This window comes from Hyperolius riggenbachi, chromosome 4 (genome assembly GCF_040937935.1).
Source record: "Hyperolius riggenbachi isolate aHypRig1 chromosome 4, aHypRig1.pri, whole genome shotgun sequence".
NCBI classification, from domain to species: domain Eukaryota; kingdom Metazoa; phylum Chordata; class Amphibia; order Anura; family Hyperoliidae; genus Hyperolius; species Hyperolius riggenbachi.
Window position 1 is genome coordinate 38,889,234 of NC_090649.1, and position 12,343 is coordinate 38,901,576.

General features: G+C 45.8%; 1 protein-coding gene across 17 annotated transcripts in view; it reads right to left on the reverse strand.

The window, feature by feature from the left end:
- OTOF (otoferlin) overlaps positions 1–12,343 on the reverse strand; it is a 500,418-nt gene that overhangs the window by 84,318 nt on the left and 403,757 nt on the right. For 16 of the 17 annotated variants that reach the window (XM_068279942.1, XM_068279943.1, XM_068279951.1 and 13 more), the window contains 4 exons: positions 7,104–7,265; positions 5,432–5,551; positions 4,978–5,139; positions 2,334–2,496 (listed from right to left, as the gene is read on the reverse strand). In XM_068279942.1, coding sequence (XP_068136043.1) covers positions 2,334–2,496; positions 4,978–5,139; positions 5,432–5,551; positions 7,104–7,265 — 607 coding nt within the window. The remainder of the gene's footprint in view (positions 1–2,333; positions 2,497–4,977; positions 5,140–5,431; positions 5,552–7,103; positions 7,266–12,343) is intronic. The other variant, XM_068279952.1, reaches the window with a different exon arrangement.

Sequence of the window (12,343 nt, forward strand, 5' to 3'; positions counted from 1 at the left end):
GCTACAAATATAATGCGCAAAGCAGTCTGCATGGCCGGTGGCACCGGCACCTGCAAATTTTAATTTTCTTAGTTGCCGATATTAACATGGGCACCTATGGGGCAACCAAGCCTCCACGTTGCCCAATATTTATCATGTACAGTGGTGATGGCAGCATGGTTATCATCGGGTTTTCAGAGGTGGGGGAGTGGACAGTTAGGGTTAGACATAAGTATGGGAATTTGGTTAGGGTTAGGCATCGGTATGGGGGTTTGGTTAGGGTTAGGCATCAGTACGGGGGTTTGGTTAGGGTTAGGCATCAGTAGGGTGTCAGGGTTAAGCATCGGTGGGGAGTCAGTTAGGGTTAGGAATCTGAAGTGTGTCAGTTAGGATTAGGGATTGGTGTGGGGGGGGGGCAGTTAGGTTGAGGCATCGGTAGAGGAAGGGCTCATGTGAGAATAGGGTTAGGATTATGGATAGTAAAATATAGGTAAAATTTACAAATATTTCACTGTCGGGATTACAACTGCCCAGTAATAAAATATCAATAATTTGACCGATATTGTCCAAGCACCGATTTCCTGCACCCAAATTTCACAGTGTCCATTTTTCATGTATGTGAATAAAGTACCCGGAGGATAAAATAAATATAGAAATACTCCCTCATCGCATAAAAATAACATGTACAAAAATATGGGAAGGATACTTATGAGAAAGTTCCAATGGTAAAAATGACCTTTGTGGTGTTCATCGTTTTATATGTGATTTATCCTATTCTATCTCATCACTGAAGAACTTAATACTCCTGATAAAGTGTGATCTGGGCTCACAAAACACAGTGTGCACATGATGTGCTGAATACATTATTTTAAGTAGACCAATAGCCAGTGCAGTTTTATTTGGGAGCTACATGTTCCACTTGTACTACTTTGTGTATTTCAAAATATTTTATATTTTTATAAGTGCCTCTTCTGTAGTCTACTTAAAGGACAACTATTATGAAAAATGTTAAAATGTAAAAATGCATGTGTATGCATATGCATAAAATGTACATTTCTTCCAAAGTAAAATGTACTATAAATTATTTTTTCCCATCTTGCTGTCACACTTACAGTGCCCCAGGTTAAATTACCAGGCAAAAGTATTTTTTCAGTGGCCTGAAGAGGCTCTACAAAACAGATCTTAGGAGGACATCATTATGTAGTTGAGCAGATTTTTTTTTTTTTTTTATAAATCTTTAATAGGGATGGTTTTCGCTTTCGAACTTGCAGTTAATTTTAGTGTTTAAAGTCAGAGCTCAAGTCAGAAAAGCTCACAATGTGAAGTGGTGACAGAGGAGTTTCTGGAGCTGGAGTACAATGAAATATAGAACGGACCTGAGCTCTAGAGTTTAGAGACCTTCTGTGAAATCCACTAAAGGTTTGATAACCTTTGAAGCTGCCTGGAGTTCAACTGTTGGCGATGCCCTGTAGCTACCTCAGACACAAGAGGTGTCCCTCAGTTTAATTACCCCCCAATTATCCCTTCAGCAGTACAGGTAGGCGTACCCCAATATTCAGTATAAGAGCAGGTACAAATGCCCAAGAGAAATCTCCCGGTATTTTAGTGGGTCATGAGGGAGGAGGGGACAGCCATGGCGCCTCTGGTGCTGTGGTGCCCATGGCACAAGCCATGCCTGCACCCCTTTAGATATGCCTCTGATCTTAGGTGATCTTAGTTTCCAGGAGGTTCCAGCCATGTGCTGATGCCTGTGGCCTGGGTGTTACAATTTTCAACTCTGATAATTGTCAAGGCTGTAACATTCCACAATAGTCCACAGGGTGTGGTCTCAGCAAGACTTCCTGCCTCAGCAGCAGCGTATCCTGAGATTTCAGGTACAAGAATACTCCATGATGGACAGGACCGCCGAAGTCTCCAAGGGGAATGGAGACAAGTCCAGAAACTGCAGTTGGAAAACCTCACAGCTAGAACCCCAGAAGACATAAGGAGCAAGCACTGACTCTGATTACATCAGGGATGTTAAATTCCAGCCCTCATGGGCCGAGGTCCTCACACAATTTAATTGATGGGACTGAATCAGGAAAGGTGCGGATCATCAAGTAGAGCACAATACTCATTTTTTTCAGTGCATCCTAAACACTGGCACAGATATGGCCCTCAAGGACTGGCGTTCAACCCCTGTGGATTACATGATAAATGTTCTTTCATTACACCAACAGTGACTAACCCAATATTTCCCTTTCAAAGAACATAATAGTTTTTAGTGCACCTTTTTAAAAAAAAACAGAACTACGGTAATTTCTTTGAGGAATACTGAGTAATGAGCAAGTAATGAAACATCAACATGGCCATACCGGCGGTGTTCCACTGCTGAGTTTTCTTGTCTGGCGGTCGGTAGATAAATTTGCGTAGTGAGCTGACGGCGTGGGAGCCCACCAGCGTGTATCTGCCGAACGCTCTGCAATCCACCACCCGAATATTCAAGGGAGGATGAAGCAACTCATTCTCTGGAAGGTCCTGGAAAAGAAGCAGAGGGAAATCACTGATGCCAATTATTTTGAGAAAAGCAAATACCGGGGTAGTTGGTGGTGATTATTCAGTGGTGGGCACCTGGGTTTTTTAGGCCATCTGCAGAAAATCCAGGTGGCTTTGTAGCTGTGTAAGATAATGGAGTAACCTATAACACTACTTTAATCAGTCTTAAGGTTCATACACACCTACCAACTATCTGTCCAACCATCTACCAAACTTGTCGGTTAAGCCCTATCCAACTTTTGTTGTAAAACAAGTTGAAACAACTAAAAAAAAAAGTATTTTGCTATTGTTCAAACAGCTGATAAGACTGATAAGAAGTCAATCCAACTGTTGTATTGACTTCTTATCAGTCTTATCAGGTTTGAGAACAATAGCAAAATACTTGTTTTAGTTGTTTCAACTTGTTTCACAACAAAAGCTGTTTGACAATTGTGCTGCATAAAAGAGCGCTGTTGAGCGTGTGTATGGGGCTTCACAGATAAGTTTGGCAGATAGTTGGACAGATAGTTGGTAGGTATGTATGAACCTTTAAAGTGAACCTTAAGTGAAAATAAACTGATGAGATAATGAATTGTATCTATCCTCCTCCTAAAGGTAGCCATACACTGGTCGATTTGCCATCAGATTCAACCAACAGATAGATCCCTCTCTGATCGAATCTGATCAGAGAGGGATAGTATGGCTGCCTTTACAGCAAACAGATTGTGAATCGATTTCAGCCTGAAACCGTTCACAATCTGTGGTGGTGGTGGTGGTGCTGACGCCGCTAAACCCCCCCCCCCCCCATACATTACCTGCTCTGGCCGGCGCGACTCCCCCCGGTTTCTGCTGTCTTCTTCTCCGCTCTGGTCTCCGGCAGGCTTCACTTCTTCCTGTCTGGGGGAAGTTTAAACAGTAGAGTGCCCTCTACTGTTTAAACTTCCTGCTGGGACAGGAAGAATTGAAGCCTGTCGGACCCGGAGACCAGCGCAGAGAAGAAGACAGCGGAGACCACGGGAGTCGCGCCAGCGGAGCAGGTAATGTATTGCGTCGGTCGTCGGGTACTCGAACTACGCTAGCGACGTGCTTCCTACCCGCGGGCAAACGACGGTAATTTCCCGCATGGAGCGATCGACGGGATCGATCTATTTCGGGACGAAATAGATCGAAATTTAGCGTTAACGATTTGACAGCAGATTCGATCCCAGTGATCGAATCTGCTGTCGATCGGCAGGGAATCGGCCTAGTGTATGGCCAGCTTTACATTTTAAGAGATCCCCCAGTTTTATGTTATGTTTAAAGTAGAATAATTGTTTTGTCTCTGCTCAATAGCACAGGATTTCTGTGTCTAAGAGAGCTAAAATATATAAACAATTGAACTTTTTTCATCTATTCCCTGCTCTCAGAAGCTATTCTCTGCCAGGAAAGTGTTCTATGGCTATAGTTACTCATCAGCGAAAGTCACACTACAGGCTAAGGTCCGACTAGGTATGACTGGAGAAAAAAATGTTGCTTGCATACCTGAATGTTAACTCTTTTAGGCAAAAGTACAAGAAAAGGTAGACACTTAATTGTTATAATTGCCAGTAGCATCTCTACATTCATATGTGTATTTTATCATTATGGTTCCCTTAAAACACAATTACCTAATTAGTATGGCTTCACGTTATGAAACAATTTGATAGTCACAATCACTATAAGCCCTTGAAAATGCCTCTCAAAACCAGTACTTCTCTCATAGATAATTGTAACCCCATTTCTTGGGAGACAGTGGTAGTAACATATCTTGAAGACCTACTTCAGCAGCAAACTTTAATATCTTTCTCAGACTTGACAAAAAAATTAAGACTTAAAGCGGAATATAACCCTGCATTTCAACTTTGCCCTAAAACATTATTTACAGCATATTATATGCAACCAGCATTTTTTTTTACTAGACCAGCATTGGAAGGGTTACACACAGAGCTTTAAAGTTCCATGGAGAGAAATGCAGCCGCATCCGAAGTTTAGATAGATACATTTAAGTAAACACAATGTAACAAGTGTGGAATGTGACACACACTCTTACTGTGCAGGAGCTCCCGGACACAGAGAGAGAGTCACATTCCTCACTTGTTACATTGTGTTTACTTAAATGTATCTATCTAAACTTCGGATGCGTCTGCATTTCTCTGCAGGGAACTTTAAAGCTCTGTGTGTAACCCTTCCAATGCTGGTCTAGTAAAAAAAAATGCTGGTTGCATAAAATATGCTGTAAATAATGTTTTAGAGCAAAGTTGAAATGCTGGGTTATATTCTGCTTTAAAGTACGGTATGTTTTGGCTGGTGATGTTTTTATAAAGCCCAAGAGGATAAATAAGGCCAACAGGATGGAAACAGAATGACAGTAACCAGTAAATGGATAAGTTCCTTATTAACATTACATTTGCATTGTGAATCCTTCAACCCCTCGCTTTTGTACCTCTTCATGTAATGTCTACTTACCACTTCAAACCATTTCACTAAAGTGCTGAAGTTGGGGTTCTTCTTGTAGTTCTGGATGAGGGCAGACTGGACTCCTTTCCCAGCACATTCGATGTCCACTCGCGGCCTGTCCACTTGGGCAAGATTTACCCTTTTCAGGTCTCTCAGTCCCCAGAAGAGAATCTGGAGAAACAGACGTTACCATCAGAGCAATTATAGGTGAGACTATTATTCACTACTGTAGTGCCAACATCTTACAGGGCAGTGAGCAAAATTCAGGACTGCATTGCTATGAAAACAAACACAATTACGTGAAACAGTAGAGGGGAAGTATTTCAGAGCTGAGGAGCAGCACTGGAGGAGAGTCCAGGAAGGACCAGAAAAGCTTCTGGAGGTTGTATCCTGAGCATGAATAGACCACTCTCTAGTGTTATAAGCCATGCATTAAATCTGAAGATAAAGGCGTTTTCCATACCTCTACCCTGTATTTACTTAGAACAGGTCGAATACCCAGTGGGACAGGCAGGATAGGTCCCCTCTCCATGTCTGTTGGGCCATCGATGGGTGGAAGATCAGATTTGCCAGATGGGCCAATCTGTGAGAGGAAGACAAGAAGTTCTCATTTTACAAGTGTGTATAAATTGAAGACACAACACAAATTGAAACAATTACATAAATTAGGAAAGTTTATTGAAGATGCAAGAATGGATGAACACATAAGGCAGAATTCTGAAAGTATCATCTCCCATAAAACATTCCGTAAGTGCCATGCTATTAATTACGATAACTCACAGATACGTTGCTTTACAAAAGTTGCCTGAGATTATTTTATTCCAGAGAGATAACTTTTTAACCAAAAGACCTGCTCTAAACTTTTCAGTGCTACAAACAGTCACTAAAGTTTAGTTTCCTACAGTCACTTAGCTCTGGTGCCCTACCAGACATTCAAAAGGTTTGGTATCCTACAGATGTCACAAAGGTTTGGTATCCTACAGATGTCACAAAGGTTTGGTACTCTACAGACGTCAAAAAGGTTTGGTATCCTACAGATGTCACACATGTTTGGTATCCTACAGATCTCACAAAGGTTTGGTACCCTACAGAGGTCACAAAGTTTTGGTATCCTACAGATGTCACAAAGGTTTGGTATCCTACAGATGTAACAAAGGTTTGGTATCCTACAGATGTCACAAAGGTTTGGTACCCTACAGACGTCAAAAAGGTTTGGTATCCTACAGATGTCACACATGTTTGGTATCCTACAGATCTCACAAAGGTTTGGTACCCTACAGAGGTCAAAAAGTTTTGGTATCCTACAGATGTCACAAAGGTTTGGTATCCTACAGATGTCACAAGGCTTTGGTACCCTACAGAGGTCACAAAGGTTTGGTATCCTACAGATGTCACAAAGGTTTGGTACCCTACCGACGTCACAAAGGTTTGGTACCCTACAGAGGTCAAAAAAGTTTGGTATCCTGCAGATGTCACAAAGGTTTGGTACCCTACAGACTTCACAAAGGTTTGGTACCCTACAGAGGTAACAAAGGTTTGGTATCCTGCAGACGTCACAAGGTTTGGTAGATTACAGATGTCACAACGGTTTTTTTATCCCACAAACATCACAAAGGTTTGGTACCCCACAAAAATCACACCGGTTTGGTACCCTACAACTGTCACAATGGTTTGGTATCCTACAGACACTAGTAAGGTTTGGTACCCAACATACAGTCTCTGTGTTGGTAGAAACAGCTAAGATAACATTAGTCTCTTTACTTTCTTTCATAAGTATGGTGCAAATTCTACAGGTAGAACACAAGAATAACAGTCTACATTGCTTTGAGGATTTATTTTTAAGAAGTATGGTTTGTGCTATGTTATTTGAATTACACGCATGTTCGTAGGACACAACCCTGACATGTAACAATGTTTATTTGATGATGATGATGATGATGATGACTGCATTCTGCAGAATGTTTAAAGAAGTAAAAATCAATAGAGATTGAAGGAGCCCCTAATATAAGCCTTCAGCATCCACAAATGGTCTACATACCAGTCTGGTGGCAAAAAGACTCTTAGTACTCATTAACCTTGTTGGCTTTCTGTGAAAAGACCTTTTATTGTGCATTTCTGACACTATGCAGCTGTACCTGAAGAAGCTCAAAAGCTGCCAGAAGGTCTCCAGCGGTGGAGTTCCCACGGTATATCTGGTAATACTCCAGCTGTGGTGGGAATCTTGGGGCACAATATCTCTCATCCGCCATTTTCACCACTGGCTTGGCAAATGTTCGGCCCATGAAGTCGGCTTTTCCCTAAAACATGGCAAAAGCATAGTGATCACAGGAGGAAGTTTTGATCTATGGAAGCCTAGGAAGAAAGGTTCTCAGTGATCAGCAGGCCACCCCCTTTTCCATCATCTTACTCCAACACATTGTTCATGTTGTGAATCTACAGGAGAAATACACAGAGAAAGCAGGAAGTTTTGAATCAGGATGATACCATTTATTTGCTAACTTGGAGATGGATAAACAGTGAGCTTTCGACTTATAAAAAGCCTTCGTCTGACTGGTTCCTGACCTGACAGAGAAAGCAGCATTGCATCATCAGGTTCAGTAAAGATTTGTATTAGGCAGGGTTTACACATATCTGAAGATTTCTCACGGGCCTCACCCCAACTCTGAAATCCCATTCCAAAAAAAAAAAAAAAATATCTGTCACTCTCCAAATTTTGAAGCGCTCCTGCAAAACTCAGTTTTTCAGACAAGCATGCACTCTAACTTAGCCCATCCCCCCTTCAAACCCTGCCCAAGTTCTGCTTACTAAATATATCCTACAAAACACACTGCTTCTAGGTATATATATTGTATAATACCCCTCCTCTTGTTTCCTCCCTATTACTTTAGATTGTTAGCTCCCAAGGGCAGGCCTCTCTCTTACCCGTCAGTGTCTTGGAATTTGCTATACATTTTCATCCCCATGTTAAATTTGTCACTTTAGTAATATGTCTACTATCTCTGTATTATGCACCATTGTCTATATGTAGCGATGGTCATGTCCAGGAGAACTCATGGAGAAACGGGATTTGTTTGATCAGCTAATGATTTGCGAAGCTCTGATTTGCTGTGATCACACCCTGCCTTAGCACAAGATCATAACTAGCAAATCAGAGACTTACATATCTATCACCTGACCAAACTGATCACGTGCTTCTCCATGACTTCTCCTTGACATGGCCATCACTATCTATATGTTGTGTATACCATTGTCTGTATTATTATGTACCTAATGTTTGTTTCTTACTCTGTACAGTGCCATGGAATAAGTTGGTGCTTTATAAATCAACTAGTAGACCCAAGCCCGTTTAAATACTGCGCACCCACCACACACACCCGGCCGCCCGCTCACACACATGCCCGGCTCCCTGGCCCGTCCCCGTCCTCCTGTCCCTGTGAGGCTGGGTCCGTGCTGCGCACATGCGCAGTAGCAAAAACCACAGACCAGCTACACAGAAAAAGCACACGCAGGGACACAGAGGTTTTATTATAGAGGATTATAATCACATTCAAATCATAATTCTAATTCACATGCCTCTTTCTGTCTACCTGTTCCTCCTTCTGTCCCTCTTTCTGCCTCCTGCCCTCCTTTGTACCTCCCTCTGTGCCCCCTTCTGTCTGTCTTTGTGCCTCTTTCTGCCCTCCCCCCCCCTGTGACTGCGTCTGCTCCCCCCTGTGCCTCCTTCTGTCCCACTTTGTGACTCCTTCTGTCCCCCTGTGCCTCCTTCTGTTCCCCTATGTCTCCTTCTGTCCCCCTGTGCCTCCTTCTGTTCCCCTGTGTCTCCTTCTGTCACCTTGTGCTACTTTTGCCCCACTGTGCCTCCCTCTGTCCCTCTTGTGCCACTATCTGCCCCTGTCCCCCTCCTGTGCTCCCCCAGTCCAGTGTGTAACTGCAGAGTATAGAGCAGCAGAAGCTGTGCTATAACTAGAGTGGGGCCGAACCTCCGATTTTAGGCTCGCGAACCGGGTTCGCGAACTTCCGTGTAAGGTTCGGTTCGCGTAAAAGTTCGCGAAACGCAATAGACTTCAATGGGGATGCGAACTTTGAAAAAAAAAAATTATGCTGGCCACAAAAGTGATGGAAAAGATGTTTCAAGGGGTCTAACACCTGGAGGGGGGCATGGCGGAGTGGGATACATGCCAAAAGTCCCCGGGAAAAATCTGGATTTGACGCAAAGCAGCGTTTTAAGGGCAGAAATCACATTGAATGCTAAATGACAGGCCTAAAGTGCTTTAAAACATCTTGCATGTGTATACATCAATCAGGTAGTGTAATTAAGGTACTGCTTCACACTGACACACCAAACTCACCGTGTAACGCACCGCAAACAGCTGTTTGTGTAGTGACGGCCGTGCTGGACTGGTGCGCACCATGGCGAGAGTGCAGGTTTTGGTGGCTTTACAGCCCATATGGTCGCCTGGCTGATGTAGCTGAATGACAGAACAGTGACTGTCCAGCTGATCAAATTTGGTCTGACCACAATGAGGCAACGACCTTATTATCGTGGGTGTGCCCCCCGAGACACTCATCTAGGCGCCGGTCATTGCTTCATTGTGATACGCAAGCCCCTTCACCATGGCAAGGTAATGATCACGAAGAGGAATGCGCGCATGTACATGCCTTTTCTTTTGTTGTTGCAGCTGCCCGCAGTGCAGCCAGAAAAATTAGGCAGTCATGTACACGCACCAGAAAAATTATTACAGCGGCCGCTGCTAGCAGCGGCCTAAAAAATTCAGCAATCCGCCTGGAGTCCCGGACCCTGTTGGTGGTGGCGGAGAAGGTAGTCAAGCGGCCTGCAGGCAGCCATGCTGTGTGGAGGGACTGGGAGCGACTTAGTCTTCTTGGGGCAGGCCAGGCAGCCAGTCACACGGCGTGCAGGCAGAGATGCTGTGTGTGCGGGGACTGACTTAGTCTTGGGGCGGGCAGCAGCCCTCCGGGATCCATGCCTCATTCATTTTGATAAAGGTGAGGTACTTAACAGTTTTGTGACTTAGGCGACTTCTCTTCTCAGTGACAATGCCTCCAGCTGCGCTGAAGGTCCTTTCTGACAGGACGCTTGCGGCAGGGCAGGAGAGAAGTTGGATGGCAAATTGGGACAGCTCTGGCCACAGGTCAAGCCTGCGCACCCAGTAGTTCAAGGGTTCCTCATCGCTGTTCACAGCAGTGTCTACATCCACACTTAAGGCCAGGTAGTCGGCTACCTGCCGTTCCAGGCGTTGGTGGAGGGTGGATCCGGAAGGGCTACGGCGAGGCGTTGGACTAAAGAACGTCCGCATGTCCGACATCACCATGAGATCGCTGGAGCGTCCTGTCTTTGACTGCGTGGACACGGGAGGAGGATTAGTGGCAGTGGTACCTTGCTGGCGTTGTGCTGTCACATCACCCTTAAAGGCATTGTAAAGCATAGTTGACAGCTTGTTCTGCATGTGCTGCATCCTTTCCACCTTCAGGTGAGTTGGTAACAGGTCCGCCACTTTGTGCCTGTACCGAGGGTCTAGTAGTGTGGCCACCCAGTACAGCTCATTCCCCTCGAGGTTTTTTATACGGGGGTCCCTCAACAGGCAGGACAGCATAAAAGACGACATCTGCACGAAGTCGGATCCAGATGTACCATCCATCTCCTCTTGCTCTTCCTCAGTGACGTCACGTAAGTCAACATCCTCCCCCCAGCCGCGAACAATACCACGGGAAGGTTGAGCAGCACAAGCCCCCTGCGACGCCTGCTGCGGTTGTTCTCCTGCCGCCGTCCCCTCCTCCTCCTCCTCCCCCAAAGAAACACCTTGCTCATCATCCTCTGAGTCTGACTCGTCTTCTGCACGCGACTTCTCTTCTTCCTCCTCCTCCCCCCTCTGTGCTGCCGCAGGTGTTGAGGAAACAGCTGGGTCTGATGAAAATTGGTCCCATGCCTGTTCCTGCCGTAACTGTTCCTGGTCACGCTTATTCATAGCTTCATCCGCCACTCTACGCACAGCACGCTCCAAGAAGTAAGCGTAGGGAATCAAGTCGCTGATGGTGCCTTCACTGCGGCTCACCAGGTTGGTCACCTCCTCAAACGGCCGCATGAGCCTGCATGCATTTCTCATCAGTGTCCAGTTGTCGGGCCAGAACATCCCCATCTTCCCAGACTGTTTCGTTCTACTGTAGTTGTAGAGGTACTGGGTGACGGCTTTCTCCTGTTCTAGCAGGCGGGAGAACATGAGCAGGGTCGAATTCCAGCGAGTCGGGCTATCGCAAATCAGGCGTCTCACCGGCAAGTTGTTTTTCCGCTGAATTTCCGCAAAGCGTGCCATGGCTGTGTAAGACCGCCTCAAATGCCCACAGAACTTTCTGGCCTGCTTCAGGACATCCGCTAAGCCAGGGTACTTTGACACAAATCTTTGAACAACTAGATTCATGACATGTGCCATGCAGGGTATGTGTGTCAGCTTCCATATATGCAAAGCGGCAAGGAGATTGCTGCCGTTGTCGCACACCACGATGCCTATCTCCAGGTGGTGCAAGGTCAGCCACTCATCAACCTGTTTCTTAAGAGCAGCCAGGAGAGCTGCTCCAGTGTGACTCTCCGCTTTGAGGCAAGACATGTCTAAGATGGCGTGACACCGTCGTACCTGGCATGCAGCATAGGCCCTGCGGAGCTGGGGCTGTGTAGCTGGAGAGGAGAACTGCCACTCAGCCAATGTGGAGGAGGACAGCGAAGAGCATGTAGCAGGAGGAGAGGAGGTGGCAGGAGGCCTGCCTGCAAGCCGTGGAGGTGTCACAATTTGGTCCGCTGCGCCCTGCTTGCCATCGTTCACCAGGTTGACCCAATGGGCTGTGTACGTAATGTAGCGGCCCTGCCCGTGCTTGGCAGACCAGGCATCCGTGGTCAGGTGTACCCTTGACCCAACGCTCTTCGCAAGAGATGACACCACTTGCCTCTCAACTTCACGGTGCAGTTGGGGTATGGCCTTTCTAGAAAAATAAGTGCGGCCTGGCATCTTCCACTGCGATGTCCCGATGGCCACAAATTTACGGAAGGCCTCAGAGTCCACCAGCCGGTATGGTAACAGCTGGCGAGCTAACAGTTCCGCCACGCCAGCTGTCAGACGCCGGGCAAGGGGGTGACTGGCCGAAATTGGCTTCTTCCGCTCAAACATTTCCTTCACGGACACCTGACTGCTGCTGTGGGCAGAGGAGCAGGAAGCGCTCAAGGGCAGAGGCGGAGTGGAGGAGGGTGCCTGTGAAGGTGCAAGGGAGAAAGCAGCAGAAGCAGATGATGCACCTGAAGGAGGAAGAGGAGAAGGAGGGTGACTTTTTTTTTTGTGTGCTGCTGCTGCTGCTTTTGCTCAGGTGGCCA